This window comes from Dama dama, chromosome 17 (genome assembly GCF_033118175.1).
Source record: "Dama dama isolate Ldn47 chromosome 17, ASM3311817v1, whole genome shotgun sequence".
NCBI lineage: Eukaryota > Metazoa > Chordata > Mammalia > Artiodactyla > Cervidae > Dama > Dama dama.
Genome location: NC_083697.1, coordinates 62,264,894 through 62,284,027, shown reverse-complemented (window position 1 = coordinate 62,284,027; position 19,134 = coordinate 62,264,894). Strand labels below are relative to the sequence as shown.

The 19,134-nt window shown below is 40.8% G+C and overlaps 1 protein-coding gene across 2 annotated transcripts in view; it reads right to left on the bottom strand.

Annotated features, from left to right (window-relative positions):
- FAM114A1 (family with sequence similarity 114 member A1) overlaps positions 1–19,134 on the bottom strand; it is a 69,465-nt gene that overhangs the window by 47,402 nt on the left and 2,929 nt on the right. For both annotated transcript variants that reach the window (XM_061164567.1, XM_061164566.1), the window contains exon 2: positions 12,344–12,699. In XM_061164567.1, coding sequence (XP_061020550.1) covers positions 12,344–12,691 — 348 coding nt within the window. In that variant the 5' untranslated portion in view covers positions 12,692–12,699. The remainder of the gene's footprint in view (positions 1–12,343; positions 12,700–19,134) is intronic.

Genomic DNA, 19,134 nt, shown 5'->3' with positions numbered 1-19,134 from the left:
GAACTAGAAAAAAAATGTGCTCTTCAAGGTAGATAGAGTTAACTTTCAAATCTCTAGGGTGGCAGGAGGAGATTTGGCATGGATGGGAGCAGGTAAGCTGTCTACAAAAGCATCGGTAAACTTGAAGATGGGAAGCAGCAACAGGAAGCCTTTTGAGGTTGACAACTTTCCAGGTGTCCACGCCACTCACAATGACCCCTGGAACTGTATCTCTCACTGTTGGTGGGCACAGTTGATTCAAATTCTTTTTCCTACGTATTTGGATTGGGACACAGATTCTTGTTCAGCTTGAACAGAAGATCCACCATGCAGACTAAGAATTAAGAGGAAGCAGAATGAGCAGAATGAAGGAGATAAGCTCAGGGAAGCTGTCTGGACTCCAGGTATTTTCTCTACCCTTGGCTCCTGTCTCTCTTCAAAGCCCCTACCTTTGGGTTCTATGTGATTCCAGCGCAGTGTTTCTGTCTTTCTCTCAATATTTTTGTTCACTGATACATCCACAGAGCATAGAAGAGCTCATGGCATATAATGCATGCTTATTTATTTATTCAACAGCTAAATTTATTCAATTTAGCTGTTAAATAAATGACTGAAATTCATCAATTTTTTTTAGGTGTGCAATAGTTTCTGTAACTTGTGACCAATGCATCCTGAATCAAAAAAAAAAAAAAAAAGAACCACCCCTTTCCCTTAATATCCAGGAAAACATTTTACAAAATGAGGCAAAAATAATTAGGTGGTAGAGAATTACAGCGATTTCATTCCAAGAAAAGAAAGGAAGAAGTTAAGGAGGAAGTGAGAAATTCCTACAGAGTTTGTAGATTCTATATAAATTTTGACCCAAGGCTGGTCCATCATCCTCCCCAACTACCTTCCCCCTGCAGTCTTCCACCCTTGCAGATAAGATCAGCCCTGTAAAACAGCTTTGACCAATGAGATATAAATGAGAAAGGGTTCGCTTTCAGGATAAATAATACAGTTACAGCTGGTGACAACTCTCCCCTCTCCTTTTATCCTGCCTTGAATGTGAACCTGGTGCTTGAAACTGAAGCAGCCATCTTTGCTGCCTTAAGGGACAGGCTGGGGAATAACACTGGTCCTGGCCCTGGTGGGCTACTAAACAAACATGAGTTATTGCCTATCTCCATTCTGTCTGTTAATTGAGAAATAAAAATAAATCACTATTTTGTAAGCCATTATATGTTAAATTTTAGTTGGGCTTTCCTGATGGCTCAGATGTAAAGAATCTGCCTGCAATCCAGATTCGATCCCAAATGCTATTCTTAACTGATTCACTTAGTTAATATCAAACACCATCCATCAGTGTAGACTACTGGTTAAGCATAAACATTACGGAATTAAATTGCTGGGGTTTGACTCTGCTGCTGCTAAGTCACTTCAGTCGTGTCCGACTCTGTGCGACCCCATAGACGTCAGCCCACCAGGCTCCCCCGTCCCTGGGATTCTCCAGGCAAGAACACTGGAGTGGGTTACCATTTCCTTCTCCAATGCATGAAAGTGAAAAGTGAAAGTGAAGTCGCTCAATCGTGTCTGACTCTTAGCGACCCCATGGACTGCAGCCTACCACGCTCCTCCGACCATGGGATTTTCCAGGCAAGAGTACTGGAGTGGGTTGCCATTGCCTTCTCCGGGGTTTGACTCTAGGCTCTACCATTTTGGACAAGTTAATTACTCCAGTCTTTTAAAGTCATCATCGACATTACAAAATGCAGCCATGAGTATAAGAACCAATAACCTCACAGGTTTATTGTGAAAATTAAAAGAAATAATTCACATAAAGCTGTGAGCATAGTGCTAACACATAATAAATACTCTAGAAATGTTAACTGTTAATAAAAAGAATAATTAACTACAGTTTTAACACTAAGAAGCAAAAAGCTATGAAAGTTGGCTGACATTTTTTTCTGTTTGGAAACAATGAGAAGCTTGTTAACGTGAATGGAAACACTCAAGATTCATGACAGTCTGCTTTCATTTTTGGTGTCTACATTGATTTACTTCACTTGAGCAATGAAGCCAGTGGCAATTTTATACCATGATGAAGACAGATGTAAGTTGGTGATTAATATAATTCTTTCACGGGATAAATCACTACCTATGTGATTATGGAAAGTTAATACACTTAGGGGTGACAGCTTCTGATTCAAATTTACAATACTTAATATGCTCTGACAGCTGGTAATTGACTAGCAAATGGAAATAAATGTTAAATGAGTCTAGAACTTTTTGCAGTATAAGTGACTACTTCAATTGCTTTATTAATAAAGCTTCTTTGACATTGAGCTGTGACTTCTTGATCAGCTACAAAGAATGGCAAATACTCAAATAACTAAATGTGTACACTTAACATAAAAACCATATACACTGTTTGACATGGATTGTAAACATATCTCATCTTGAGTACTTGTCTCCACTTTAAGTGGCTTTAATGTCACATGCTTATGAGACTATAACGTAGGCAGCATGGATCTATTCAGGTATCCCATTTTCGTATATGAAAATTTTAAAGCTTTTTTCTCATCTTCATCCACGTAACTCCCACCTCCTTTAACAGACAACTTCACATCCTAACCCACAGAGAAAATAGAAGCCATCTGATAAGAACCCTCTCAACTTCCTGCCCCCTCCCGCTAAACTCCCAGAAGAATGAAAGTCATATTGTAACAGCAAATCAGACTTGGCTTGATCAGGAGGGATCTCCAAAACTCAACTGGAAATTATTGATACATCTATAACTGTTGTGTGCGCCTAAGAAGATGAAAGAGTGCAAGATTCTATCAATTCAAAGTTCTTTAAATAGAAAAGACATTTACATATCGAGTATTCCATTTAAAGGTCTTTATCATTAAATAGAAAATACATTTATTTATTTTTAAGTTATCAAGTAGAAAAATATGTATGCATCTTGGAATTCCATTAAATTCAAAGGTCTTCAGCACTTATGATAGAAAATACATGTACCTCTTTTAAAAGATGAAGATCAACCTGATGGTCCTATTTCCTTGAGTAGATCAAGATTTAGAGATTATGTATATAGCTTTGGTCTTGGGATATGGACAGTAGAAGTTGTGAGACCAAACCCTCTTTAAGTTTTGTAACTCATGACACAGCTGTTCTAAGGCGGGGCTCAGTGTGACATTTGGGAGGATGTAAATTGCTCTGGATGCCTGCACCTCTGTAAGAATATTTGCTGAAAAATGGCCTCTGTTGTTCCCAAGGAAGTTTCTTTCTTGGTCAGTATGCACCATTCAACTCCAGGGAGATTTAAAATTAAGTATAGAAAGGTTTTAAAGCATGAAAGTCATACAATTAATCATTTTGTGCATATTTCTTCTTTTCTGTACTACTGATGCTTAAAGGAATTTGAGTGATTAGAGTGACAATGTTTTGAAAATCAATTAAAGATGAATACTTGAATTTTCAGACTTCTGATTTTTAAGTTGAAATCTACCTAAATTTATGCATAATGTTTGAAGTCAAGTGGGCCTCAGGAAGCATCACACGAACAAAGCTAGTGGAGGTGATGGAATTCCAGTTGAGCTATTTCAAATCCTGAAAGACGATACTGTGAAAGTGCTGCACTCAATATTGCCAGCAAATGTGGAAAACTCAGCAGTGGCCACAGGACTGGAAAAGGTCAGTTTTCATTCTAATCCCAAAGAAAGGCAATGCCAAAGAATGTTCAAACTACCGCACAACTACACTCATCTCACATGCTAGTGAAGTAATGCTCAAAATTCTCCAAGCCAGGCTTCAGCAATACGTGAGCCGTGAACTTCCAGATGTTCAAGCTGGTTTTAGAAAAAGCAGAGGAACCAGAGATCAAATTGCCAACATCCGCTGATCATCGAAAAAGCAAGAGAGTTCCAGAAAAACATCTATTTCTGCTTTATTGACTATACCAAAGCCTTTGCCTGTGTGAATCACAACAAACTGTGGAAAATTCTTAAAGAGATGGGAATACCAGACCACCCTACTTGCCTCCTGAGAAATGTGTATGCAGGTCAGGAAGCAACAGTTAAAACTGGACATGGAACTGGTTCCAAACCAGGAAAGGAGTACGTCAAGGCTGCGTATTGTCACCCTGCTTATGTAACTTATATGCAGAGTATTAGAAGTGTGGGGCTGGATGAAGCACAAGATTGCTGGGAGAAAAATCAATAACCTCAGAGATGAAGATGACACCACCCTTATGGCAGAAAGTGAAGAAGAACTAAAGAGCCTCTTGATGAAAGTGAAAGAGGAGAGTGAAAAAGTTGACTTAAAACTCAGCATTCAGAAAACTAAGATAATGGCATGCAGTCCCATCACTTCATGGCAAATAGGTGGGGAAATAATGGAAACAGTGAGAAACTTTATTTTTGGGGCTCCAAAATCACAGCAGATGGTGACTGCAGCCATGAAATTAAAAGATGCTTGCTTCTTGGAAGAAAAACTATGACCAACCTAGACAGCATATTAAAAAGCAGAGATATTAATTTGCCAACAAAGGTCCGTCTAGTCAAAGCTATGGATGTTCCAGTAGTCATGTATGGATGGAGAGTTGGATCATAAAGAAAGGTGAGTGCAGAAGAATTTATGCTTTTGAACTGTGGTGTTGGAGAAGACTCTTGAGAGTCCCTTGGACTGCAAGGAGATCCAACCAGTCCATCCTAAAAGAAATCAGTCCTGAATATTCACTGGAAGGACTGATGCTGAAGCTGAAACTCCAATACTTTGGCCACCTTTTGCAAAGAACTGACTCTTTGGAAAAGTCCCTGATGCTGGGAAAGATTGAAGGCAGGGGGAGAAGGGGATGACAGGGGATGAGATGGTTGGATGGCATCACTGACTTGACGGACATGAGTTTGTGTAAGCTCTGGGAGCTGGTGATGGACAGGAAAGCCTGGCATGCTGCAATCCATGGGGTTGCAAAGAGTTGGACACGACTGAGTGACTAAACTGAACTGATGGAAACTAAGGGGTCATTCAGACCACTCTATAAATTTAATTTAGGATTTACAACAATACTTAAGTACTCAGCAAGATTTTAAGTAGGTAAATGAGGTACTTAAAAAGTAGATAGAGTATATTAAATTTATAGATGTAGTTAAAAAATATTTGACCATGTTTAAATTGGCAAAAAGGACCAAGCAGTAATCAAAAGCCCCTTGAAAGTGAGTGTTCAATTATGCTAGACTTCTAAATAGAGTAAGATTTGTGAGATGAATGTAAATACTATGGAGAATTGACATTTTGATTCTGTAACCTTAATAAATTGAATACTAATTGTTCAAACCAAGTTGAAAGTCTGAGTAGTGTTTTTTTTATGGACAAAATACACACTGGCCTACATCAAAACCCCATTTCAACACAAGTCTGACTTTACTGTACCCCCCACTCACAATTACTTCTTTCCCTTCTATCATAATGGAAGTGGTATCTTCCTCTTGGTTATAATTATTACCCCCATCCAATCTCATCTGGGCCTGGGAAGGCTGGTTTTCCCTTTTCTTCTGGCTTTTCAGACTTTCTCTACTGGCTGCTTCTCACATTTAACTATGTGCACCATCCTCCATCTCAAAACCAGCAAATGAAAATCACGATGACAAAATGTTTTTTTCTTCCAACTTGTCTGGTTTCTGTTCCATGTCTTTCTTTCTTCTTTACCTCTTAAAAAAGGTGCCTACCTTCTGAATCCACTCCCCTCCACCCCCCACAGTGACTCTTCCATGGTCACTATTTCATGAAACCATCCTTATCAAGGTCACAAGGGCTCCCTCATGGTCCGAGCTATGGATTCATTATAGTCACTTTATTTCTTGACCTCTCAGTAGCACCAGAAGCTTAACCACTTTTCAGTCCTTAAAAGACTCTGTTCTCATGACCTGGCTTCCATGCCCTATCTTCTTACTCTTGCTTTTTTTGTCCATTCCTTATCATGATGATTTCAGTTTACTTTAGAAAGTTTCCACATGCATATTGTGGGAGCTCCTTAAGTTGCATCCCAACTGCTTCAAGCATTCCAATAAAGTATACATAGTCCAGGTGGTCAGCTGGTATCCTAATCAGGAAAGCCATACTCCAGAGGCAGCTATAATGAGCACTTCTATTATTCACATCTCTATTAACATCTGAGGCTTTGCAAATTTGCATACTGAATTACAGAAATGGGCTTTAACTGGTAAACAGAGTAGACTGGTAACTAGCATTTTGAATATCTGCAAGGGGCTCTAGATTGTGAAATTAAAGGTATTCAACACTAGCTGGTGGTTAAGTATATTTTAGAGCCGTTTCCTACCTTTACATGAAGAGGGTATAAGAAAGGATTTGACTCTGTTCTAAGTGGTCTTCTATTCATCTCTGAACTCTGGAGAATTCTGGTTTCTCAATGCCAAGTATAAAGGAAGAAATCTCTGCCCCTAGAATTCTACGCATTTGCCTTGAATCAACCTTTCACTCGGAGCAGTGGTAAAGGCATGTAAAAGATCAGATCAATGGAACATTCTCAAGTCTACATGAGCTTTCATGAACTATTTTAAACATTTTTGTTAATTAATGTTTAATTAAAAAATGTCAGTGTGGTAAAACATGATTTGACATTTAATTTATAGAATGAACTTTACTGGAAACCACAATCTATCAAAGAGACTCTAAGAGCTGTGCATGACCAAACTGACTTAGAAACATAGACCTCAGGGCCAGGTTCTTGGCCTCTGATTTTATTTATTTATATATGACATCTGGGCAATCTGACCCACTCCCATCAACACCCAATGGCTAATGGCCTCCAAATCTCTCCCCACCACTTCCCCTGGGCTCCAGACCACTATAATCAACTATCCACAAAATATATTCACATGGCTGTCTCATGGTATGTCCAATACTGAGCTCACCATGTTCTCAATCTCATCTCAACTAGTTCTGTGTACTAATATTAGTGATTCCCAAACACTGGTCCACAGACTGACTCTGAGAGTATTACCTGGGAGAACTTACTAAAAATACACTGTCTTAGCTTCCACTGTGATCTTTTAAACAATAAGAACCTTTTGGGGTAGACCCCAGGAATATAAACTTCTAACAAACTTCCCAGGTGATTATAACACACCACCAGATTTATGAAGCACTGTCCAATACAATGGAGCTTCTGAGGCAGCACAGTGGTAAAGAACCTGTCTGCCAATGCAGAAACGACAGGTTTGATCCCTGGGTCAGGAAGATCTCCTGGAGGAGGAAATGGCACCCCACTCTGGTATTTTTGCCTGGGAAATCCCATGGATAAAGGAGCCTGATACAGTCCACGGGGTTGCAAAGATTCGGACACGACTGGGAGACTAAGCATGCATATGCACGTCCAATACAACCAAAAGGTAACAGCTACCATCTGGTTGCTCAAGTGAAAAATGAGGTGTCTTCACGTGGACAGTCATAAAAAGAGAAACACTCCAATAGAACTGGAGCAAACCCTACTCACTCATTTAAGAGGCAAAAATCTGTCATCAGCAGGTCTTGGCCTATGTTCTCTCATTTTTGTCTCTGTTGATAACAATTTCACTGTTCTTAAGCACCCTGCTTTTCCTTTTCTAGGGAGAGAACTAGTGAATGATAGTCTGTGTTTTCCTTTGAGTACTTTGAGTGGTAACATTGGATTCTTTACTTTCTTCACGATTGGCTTTTTAATGCATTGGTATAGGACAGTAGGGATGAAATTTTTTTTTACTCTGGGTAATATTTCTTGATGCTAAGAATTTGGGGAAATTTGAACTAGATTAGATCTTTTAGGGGTATGATAGACTAGCACATGGGTTTCCCTTGTAGCTCAGATGGTAAAGAATCTGTCTGCAATGCAGGAGACCTGGTTTGATTCCTGAGTCAGGAAGATTCCCTGGAGAAGGGAATGGCTACCCACTCCAGTATTCTTGCCAGGAGACTCCATGGACAGAGGAGCCTGGCAGGCTACAGTCCATGGGGTTGCCAAGGGTCAGACACGACTGAGTGACTTTGAGAGAGAGGGAGAGACTAGTGCATAATAAGGTCCCACATAATAAAATCCCACAAGATTTCTGGGAATAAATGTCATTCCAGCCTAGCACCCAGGACAAAGATCTCTGAACCGAGGATGAAGACTTCACCAGCTCCTTAAGATTGATTTGGGTGCTCCATCCCAGGCTTCCTTGTGCCTGGCCTATCTAGTTTATATCTAGTACACTAAGACATACTATGAAGTGAAGTGTTAGTCACTCAGTTGTGTCCAAATCTTTGTGACCCCACGAACTGTAGCCCACCAGGTTTCTCTGTCCATGCAATTCTCCAAGCAAGAATACTGGAGTGGATTGCAATTCTCTTCTCCAGAGGATCTTCCCAACTCAGGGATAGAACCTGCGTCTCCTGCATTGCAGGCAGATTCTTTACTGTTTGAGCTACAGGGAAGTCCAAGACATACTATAATTGCTTTTATTTAACACTTCCTTCCCCAACTAGATGGGAGGCATCCTGAAGATAGTTACATTACCCAGCTTCTGGAGCATAATACATGGTGTCATGGGGCTAGTAAAGATTTAAAGACTCTAGTCCAACCTCCAAAATTCAAGGGGGGCTGGGGACCATCTCTTATGGATGTTGTGACATGGATTCCTGAAAGAAGTCTTAGCTCAATGGCTTCTGAGTCTGTACATCAGAATGGATGACAAAGAGAAGGGGCCCTAAAGATAGAGATAGCTTCTCTGAGTGCATCAACTGTGATGGTGTGACCCTTCAAAGAAGACGTGCCAGCTACACTGGCCCCAGAGTGCCTCCTGGTCACACCACCCTGCCTGCCAAATGACGGCTGCCATGCTGACTCAGGAAAACGGGAAGCTAATAAGGTGAATTTTAAGGGACCAAGACCCAAAGTAACGAGATACCACTTATAGAAAAAATACATACATTTAAACCCATTATCACAAACTCTAGTGTGTCCTAGAAGAAACAATTCCCTCAACGACTATTCTGCCAGGTTTTTTAAAAAACAGGCATTTTCCCTTCAGTTCACTTCAGTCGCTCAGTCGTGTCTGACTTTTTGCGACCCCATGAACCGCAGCACACCAGGCCTCCCTGTCCATCACCAACTCCTGGAGCCTACCCAAACTCATGTCCATTGAGTCAGTGATGCCATCTAACCATCTCATCCTCTGTCATCCTCTTCTCCTCCTGCCCTCAATCTTTCCCAGCATCACGGTCTTTTCAAATGAGTCAGCTCTTCACATGAGGTAGCCAAAGTATTGGAGTTTCAGCTTCCGCATCAGTTCTTCCAATGAATATTCAGGACTGATTTCCTTTAGGATGGACTGGTTGGATCTCCTTGCAGTCCAAGGGACTCTCAAGAGTCTTCTCCAACACCACAGTTCAAAAGCATCAATTCTTCGGCTCTCAGCTTTCTTTATAGTCCAACTCTCACATCCACACATGACCACTGGAAAAACCATAGCCTTGACTAGACGGACCTCTGTGGACAAAGTAATGTCTCTGCTTTTTAATATGCTGTCCAGGTTGGTCATAACTTTCCTTCCAAGGAGTAAGCGTCTTTTAATTTCATGGCTGCAATCCCCATCTGCAGTGATTTTGGAGCCCCAAAAAATAAAGTCTCTCACTGTTTCCACTGTTTCCCCATCTATTTGCCATGAAGTGATGGGACTGGATGCCATTATCTTAGTTTTCTGAATGTTAGAGGTGATGAAACTCTCTTAAACTCAAATACATCTAGGACCATACAGGCTTTTGAACTTTTCCTGAAGGACCTGTCATTCCTTAGCAGACCTGTGTTCAAGATCCAACCAACCAACATACAAATGAACTTTTGATTCAAGATTTTTTGCAGAATTCATTCTCTTCTGGATCACCAGAAAAATGGTTGTTTTCATCACCACAAAAGAACTTCCTGTAAGTGTGCAATAAAGAACAAATAAAATAGAGCAAATGAACAATGCTTGAAGATGAAGCACCCAACTGAATTCTTCTAATATTAACTTAAGACAAAAGGATAAGTTGCCAAGAGAGAGAGTAGAATCCCCTTTTCTAGTAATTATTAAGAAGAGATTATATCCGTAACTAGTTAGAAGGTTTAAATGTAACCTGGATGAAAGAGATATGCTTTCCTCTCAAGGCCCTTGCAGCCACCTGTATTAGCTTTCTGTCTTCTTAGAACCAACGTGCTTACAGGACTTCCTCCACATCCTGCTTCTATCTGAGCTGCTGATGCAATGCCACGGACACACACACACACACACACACACATACACACACACACACACACACGCGTGCGCGCATGCGCGCGCGCAGAGCCACAACCCTAACTCTGTGGCCAGTCTCTGAACTTCCATTCAGACACTTTGTGAAGCTTCATGATAAGGAAATGCTCCCCTTTTCAAAGCTGTCGGTAGGGAAGGGGAGGTGCCGGGAGGGGAATGTCTGTCTGCCAGTTGGCTCTCTGTCTCTTTGTAGCATTAAGGAGGTTTACAAAGTGCTCTCAAAAGCAGAATTCATTCAATTTGCTCAAAATGTAAGAAGATGTAGGGGCATCTTGACTTTTTATTTTGCTATATTTATTAGCAAACTTGCTATAACTTTCAGAAGTCTGAAGCTAGAATGTATAATCTAGCCTTCATGAGCACACATATCTTGACTCAATGAAGCCTTTATAGCTTCTTTGAATCATCTTCGGTCAGAATGTCATGGTTAAGACATACATTTTTTAATGTACAAAAGTATATATTAATAGCACTTACAATAACAATTGGGAACCAATGCGCCCCAGTAGAAAGATAGCATGGAGGGAACATAGGTTCCAAAATCAGACACACAGGTAAATACAGGTATAGGGCATATCCTATTGGTTATGTTTCTCTGGAGAGTTCAGATTAATATCCACCCTGCCATCATTCTTTCTTTCTTCCCCACTCCCAATTATTTCTCAAAGCTCTCTCAGTGGTTGAAACGTTCAGCTAGAGTTGAGACCCTTTGATCTAGGAATTCTTAATCCCTCAGGGGGTCCATGGATGGCTTTAAAGTGTCTGTGATATCATGGAACTCATAAATAAAATTTTGCATGTATATTTACATAACTGATCCAAACTCCCAGCTGGTCCTCAGATCCCTTCCATGACATTCAGCAGAATGATCATTTGCTTTTGTTTAAACATTTCCAGTGATGGGAAAACCTTTCCTTTCATCTCATCTTAGAACAATTCTGAGAGTTGATTTGAGGAAACTGAGGCCCAAGAAGCCTGGTTTTGAGTAAAAGAATCACAAAACATTAGTCAGAAGGATACCTCGTGGTCTTCATGGGCAAATTCTTCATTTTACAGAGGAAAAGCTGAAGCACAGAGAAATCTGGTGTCCTGCCCAAACTAAGAGAATTAACAATAGATGGGGGATGAAAGCCCAGCCCCCCAACTCCCCACTTAGCCTGCATCCCTCACTGCATGCAGCAGAGTCACCTCAAGGAGGGGACGTGTGGGGCACACTTCAGGAGAGCAGGGCTATTCCCCCTACACTGCAGCATCCTTCTAGAAGGCAGGTTTGGAGGAGAGTGGCCCATCTCCTCATGTCCTGCAGAGAGCTTTCCCACCCCTTCCAGTCCCTATGTGGATGGAGGGAAAGGTGTCAGGAAAACCCAGCTTGGTCATATTGATGTGGAATGAGGTACTGACATGGAGATTCTGGCCTGACTCATCCCCCAGAGAGTCAGGAGCAGGCGCTGAAGTGAAGCACAAAGGTGTTCTGCTGCTGGTCTCCGGAAGGTGGTATGTGATGATAAGAGAGGAATCTGAAGGTTTTAGATCTTCAGAGTGGATTTGTAAATATGCAGTAAAATCTAAGTGATGTTATAGAAGCATTAACTTGTTTAGGGTGGAATTAGGTTCGTTAATAATTTGGACTCGTTATATTCAATATTACAATACCACTCACTTACTACTGAGTGGCTTAATATCTTACTGGGTTGCTTAAGATCTCTGAGCCTGATTGCCTCATCTATAACTTGGGGTTAATAATATCCAGGTTAGAACCTCAAGGAACTGTTGAATGGAGTAAATTACTTAACGTATAGAGTAGTTAGGAGAGTGTCTGTTGTGTCCAATAATTTGGTGGTGGTTATTGTTAATAAAAATACAATCAACAAAATGAAAATATTAGAATGACCAATTATTCTCATATATTCTTTTCTCACCAAACAATACATCTCTGATGACAGAGGTAATGTCATAGTGTATACTGAATTCCCAATTCCTAACCACACAGCTTGGCACAAATCTATGCCCATGGTAGGTATCAGTAAGAACTCAGTCAAATGAACCCCTCCTACCGGATCACTCTGTTCTTTCAGGGGTATTTCGGATCCAGGTTCTGCCTCGAGGCTCACGGCATCAACACACTCAGCGAGGGCATCCTCAGTCACTTCCCCGTTGAGGGGCGGCTCCATGGTGCCAAGGTCTTTGGGCTGCTCACCGAGTCCAGTGTCTGCAGTCTCTGCACCCGGAACAGCCTCATTTTCATGCACATCTCTTCTGGGATTCGCTGGCGTGAGATCATTTGAAATTGTAGCTGAATCACAGTGCACTTCTGCATCTTTGGGTAAAGTATTACTTTTGGGCTTGTTGGTAATTTCTTCTTTGTCTCCAGAGGCTAACGTGTCATCGCCATTGTCAGACATTTTAATATCTGTCAACATGATTACAAAACAAACAACTTAACACTTTATCTGAATTATTAAATTTTAATTCAAAGCCCTGAATAATTAAATCTGGTGGGGGTAAGCTTTTTTTCTACCAAGAAGAAACTTTATATAACCTCTGTGTAGGTCAAATAATGGCTCCCCAAAATATCCATGTCTTAATCCTTGAAATGTGACTTGGCTTCCTATGCAGTAAGGTCCTTATATCTTTATTTTAGACTAATAAAATTATCAGGCTTCCCAGGTGGCTCAGTGGTCAAGAATCTGCCTGCATTGCAGGAGATGCAGGAGACACAAGTTCCATCCATATTCACTTTGTGAATGTCACTTTATATGGCCAAAAGGACTTTGAAGATATGATAAAATTAAGAATCTCGGATTACCTGCATGGGTCTTAATTCAAATCACAAGTGTCCTTATCAGAGCAAGGCAGAGGGAGATCTGACTGCAAAGAGGAAAAGGTAATGTGATGACAGAAGCAAAGATTGGAGTGATGCACTCTGAAGATGAAGGAACAGACCACAAGCCAAGGAACATGGGTGGCCACTAGACGTTGAAAAAGTCAAGGAAAACATTCTCCCCTCAGACTGTAGAAGAGAATACATCTGTATTGCTGTAAATCACTATGGTGGTTGTACTTTCTTGCAGTAGCAACAGGAACTAATACAGACCCACAGTGCTACCTTTAAACTTTCATGGATCTTTCACCTGGCATGAGGAAATATGCATTTGGAATTAAGAATATTATCTGTATCTGTGAAAGTATTTACTTCATATGATTTAATTATATTTGTAGCCATAATAAGAATGAGCATGGAAAACACCTGAGAGCTTATTTAAAAATGCTTGACATTTAGTTTGCAATTTGGTCAAAAATTCAAATTGAAAAAAACATACATACATAGAAGTGTGTCTTGTTGGGTACCAGCCCATGAAGGTCTGCGTTTTATTTGGTCAATAGTTTAGATGGGGAAACACAAGGATGAAATGGGATAAAGTGACATATTAAGCCAAATGAGGAATGGAGCCATTACAAAATAACATACAAAACAGAAACCTCTTTAAGAAGCTTGTGAATTATTGCTACTATGTACAACAGTGCAATTCAATAGAACTTTCAGTGATGATGAAATGTTCTGCATTTATGATGGCCAATATGGTAGCTAATAGTCACATATGGCTATCAAATACTTGAAATGTGGCTGGTGCAATGGAGGAACTAATTTTTAAATTTAATTTTCAATAATTTTAACTTAAATTTGCATAGACATGTATGGCTAGTGGCTACCTTATTGGATAACATATATTCAGAAGGATAGTTCAAGATGATAATTTCTTTGTGTGTGTTTGTGTGTGTGTGTGTGTGTTCAATCGAATCAGTCATATCAACTCTTTGCAATGCTATGGACTACAGCCTACCATGCTCCTCTGTCCATGGGACTCTCCAGGCAAGAATATTGGAGTGGATTGCCATGGCTTCCTCCTGCGGAATCTTCCTAACCAGGAATTGAACCCATGTCTCCTGCATTGCAGGCAGATTCTTTATCATTGAGCCACCTGGGAAGCCCGATAATTTCATTAGTCTAAAAAAGAGATCATGACCTCACTAGATAGGAAACCAAGTTGCAGGCTAATCAGTGGGTATTTTTGTTGACCTCAGTGTTTACCAACTGGTCAAATCTCTGGTCACTGTTAAAACCACAGTATGTGGGAAGCCATTTCACAAACTGGCCATGTGATGTGGCACATGGCCACATGTAAGTTGACAGTGGCCTCTTACAATTCACGTGCACATGCCAACCGTCTTGACCCTTCAAACAGTCGTTCCTTACAGTTGTCTAGCTATTTTCTTTTCTCTCTCCCTTGGTGAATCTCGTTCCTCTCTCACAGTTTTACACACTTCTATGTTGTGACTCTCAAATACGTACCTCCATTCTGCAAAGACAGAAAGTAAATTAGTGGCTTCTAGTGGCTGAAGGGAGGGGGGATGAGTAATGACTGCTAACGGATGTGGATTTCTTTTGTGGGTGATGAAAATGTCCTAAAACTAACTAGTGGTAATGGCTGTGCAATTCTGTGAATATATTACAAGCCACTGAACTGCACATTCAAGAAGCATGAATTTTTAGTGTGTGAACTTTATGATGTGTGAATAATACCTCAACACACTTTTACAGGAAAAATCTAGCTCCAGATAAGCACTTCTAATGGCAAGCTGGACATCTCATCCTGTCCCAAAGAAAACATGTTGTCTTGCCATTAATTTTAGATCTTCACCTTGACCTTTGGGTTTCTTTTAATGGCACCTAGATTTCTCCAATACAGGCTTAAAATCTCAGAACTGTCAACGACCAAATCTTCACTCTCTCAAGAATATATGATATTGAAAGCTATTATATCATTTATCGAGTGCCTGTTAACTTCAGGCTCTTTAAGATGTGTTATCTCCTGTGAGTTAGATATCATGAGCTCCATTTTACAGATGATGCAACTAGTGCTCAGAAGTCACACTTTAAGGAATAGTGGCAGATTTGAGCTCTGAACCCACGTCTGACTTCCAACATCACAGCCCTATGCCACCTATCTCTTCCCTTACATTCAACCAGTGCTCAAATCCTAGAGGCTCTTTACTCTGAATCCAGGGACTTCCCAGGTGGCACTAGTAGTGAAGAATCTGTTTGCCAATGCAGGAGGTGCAAAGGATGCAGGTTTGATCCCTGGGTTGGGAAGATCCCCTGGAGGAGAAAATGGCAACCCACGCCAGTCTTCTCGCCTGGACGATTCCATGGACAGAGGAGCCTGGAGGGCTGTACAGTCCATGCGTCTGCAGAGAGTCGGACATGACTGAGCATATACACACATCCTTTATTTCACTTCTATTTTCCCTGTCATCACCTTCAGTCAGGTCCTCCATGTGATCTACACTAATGATTTCAATACCAGGTTCACCCCTCCACAGTCATTCTCCCTTTCACTTCCTCATCCTTTACCTCACTGCTCTAATTACGCCACCTCCTGCTCAGACATTCTCAGGGGCTTCCCATTTACTACTGACATGAAGCCACATCCTTTAGCTGGCATCCAAGGACCCCTGTGCTCTGATCACGCTACACTTCTCTCCCACAATGCCCTTCCAATCCTTAAATGAGACAATGTAAGCATGTGAACAACCCTGACATTCACAAAACAGTGTCAGGCGGCTGTTGGTTCAGTATGTTGTTTTAACATATTTAAGGCCCATTTAGAGTAACCGTCTCCTCTATATTTTTTTCCTTCTAACTGGATATAATTTTTCTTCCTCTGAACTCTCAGAGCGCTTTGCATCTATCTCAGTTTGGACAGTTATGATCATCGTTGATTAGAGTCATTTGAGTGTTATCCTAATATGTTGTAAATACTATGAAGACAAGAATCTTCCTTATTTTGTCTTCATATTTTATATAGCACTTAACCTGGTTTCTTGAACACTGTAGGAAACTCAACAAACATGTGTATTGAGTTATACTAATATTTTTGTGAAGATTTAAAATTAAAGTGTAATTTGAAATGAAAGTAAGCAGCAGCAAATGCCTTTACTTCGTTCACTACTCAGGAGCTATCTTACAGCAATCGGTTTCAAATGACCCATATTGTCTTTCCTCTGTTCCTTCACCTACAAGATAACTGGGTTAGAATGTCTCTTTTTAAACAAAAATACTTGAATTCTCTGATAAAACAACTATAAACAAGTCTGCAGATGGGAAAGGCAAAGAATGCATCCTCCCTTTTGGCTGATACATCAAGTTTCGGGTATTCAAGGTTGGAGATGGTCTGTCAATAAGTATGGTCACTGCCTAGTTAAAATAGTAAAGAGTGATTCTGGCTACCCTAAAGAAAAGGGATTGTTACTGTGTTTATGGGAGAGGGATGAGATTGAGGGAGGGTAATTGAAAAGCTATTGTCACGTGGAAGCTTATAAAATTTTTGTGAAAACCGGTCAGGACTGGCCTGGACAGAGGTTGGCAAACTATAGCCAGGTGCCTAAATTTGCCTTCCCTCTGTTTTGGTAAATAAAATTTTAATGGAACATGCTCATTTGTTTATATACCACCTATGGGTTCTCTAGTACAACAGCTGAGTTGAAGAGTGGCGAGAGAGACCACATGGCCCCCAAAATTGCAAAGCCTAAAATAGTTACCATCTGGCCCTGTATAGAAAATGCTTGCTGACCTGTGGTCTAGGACATTCCTTCACTGCCATGGCCTAGAGTTCTCCTAATTTACCCTTATCCTCACCTGGGTCCTAGGGGTGCGACCATAAGGAGATTGAGCACATACTTGGACATCACTTATATTCCCCCTTTCGTGTTCATCAACATTTAGTCAAAGGCACTGTCTGATATTTTAACTTCTTTGTAAGATAATTTGAAAACCTTATTATTAATCTGTATTATTAAGAAGTTCCAAACTATTTCACTTCTCTATCAGCAGGAACACAAGAATAAACCTGGTTATAATAAACATTTATGGGTGAATAAAAAGCATTATAAACATTTTGTATCTGCTTCACCTTAAATTGTTGTGATACTGTTCCTAGTGCTAAAATATTTCAGCACATACCATGGAACATCTACACGGATTGGTTGTATTTTATGCCCTGGGGGTGGCTGGTTAACATTTTAAATGTCTTATTAAGGAATATAGTTTTCAAGGTCTTTAGTTACCATTTCAGATTCTGTAATGGACTGTTCACCTCGTGAGAGGGTTCAACCATCCCTCTCTCCGAACACTATTTATCAGGGGGAACTATTAAAAGCTTCCCCAGTGACTCAGATTTCAAAGAATCTGCCTGCAATGCAGGAGACCCAAACCCTGGGTTGGGAAGATTCTCTGGAGAAGGGAATGACTACCCACTCCAGGTTTCTTGCCTGGAGAATCCATGGACAGAGGACCGTGGCGGGCTACAGACCATGAGGTCACAAAGAGGTGGACATGACTGAGCAACTAACACAATACACTATTAAAAGTATTTTTCACTAATAAAATGGAAATGGTACTTAAAGTGGATTGGCAAGAAATTCTGTATGGGTACTTTCTGCTCTTCCATTTCCAGGGCAAAAGATTATACGGAATCCAGGAGCTACCGAGCTTTGCCATAGAGTTTTTCTAGTTCCTCTATTTATTGCAGGAGTACATCAAAGCCTGATTACAAGGTTAACTGAGTCCTGCCTCCACAGCGGTCCTCACCCAAGGCCTAAAAAGACAGAGAGCTAGGACTTCATCAACTGACAAGAACAAGCTGGATATCTGAGCCTGGTTGTTAATGTACGTGGGAGTGAGTGGCAGAACTCCCAAGAGTGGATTCTGGTTCTATCAGTTGCACAGAGGAGCCGACCACTCTCACCAGTCTCTGATGGCCAAACTGCCTTAGGTCAGGTCACCTCAACCGTGCAAAAATGACCACAACAAAACCTCTCTTCCCTGGGGCTGCTCTGTTTCCAATTATCAACATGACGCCATTCCTTCAGAAATGCACCTGACATTCAGCTGTAAGGAGTTGAACCAAATCTCTTAGGGCACATTTATGGACAATATATTTTTCAGGAAGACTGTATTTTTACATCTTTTCAAGTAATCAAAATGGTCAGCCCTACTTCAACGTCTAATTGTGTGTGAACTTTTCTACCTGTTACAAGTCCATATTTTCCCTGAATCTAAACCAAAAAAAGAAAGCTTCCTCCAAATCTTTTTTATTCTGGTAGACCTTGGTCTACTCTGGATGTTATGACAGGAGAGAGGTAGTCATTTTTAAAACAGTGGTCTTCCATCTGAAGTTATTACAGACTGTGTGTTCTCAGACACAGCTCTTCCTATGTAGGGACTGTTGGTGGCCACAAGGACTACAGCCAGGATGCACGCTGAGTGTCCTGGGTTGGCCCCCATCTCTGCCTGGGTGCCCCAGAAGCAGTCAGATTTAAACTTGCCCTGATTTATGGTTTGGAATGTTGACCATTACAGCCGTGTCCTGTGGCTTTGATGCTAGGGAGCCTCAACCCACAGAAACAAGGAAGTTTCTTCAGCAAACTCCAAGAAGAGGAAGAGTGGCATATAAAGAAGACTTTGTGGGCTGGGAATATAAGTTAGTTTTTCAAGAGTCAATTCATTCGTCACCTAAGATGCTCCCAGAACTACGCTAGGTATTGGAGCAGCAATTTCATAGCTCCAAAAATAAGTTTAAAACGGAAGACATGGTTACCATCCTTCAGAAAATGAATAATGTTTCCATCTGATTCCTGGTTAGTGAAGGTCCAGGAAACTACTGCGTCTAACATGAAATGGTTAAATGATGACGTAAAAGAGCACATCACAGCAGGTAAAGAAGTGCCTGAACTAGACTGATCTCATACCAGGGAGAACCTAAAAAGAGGCTTTGACAGTTACTAA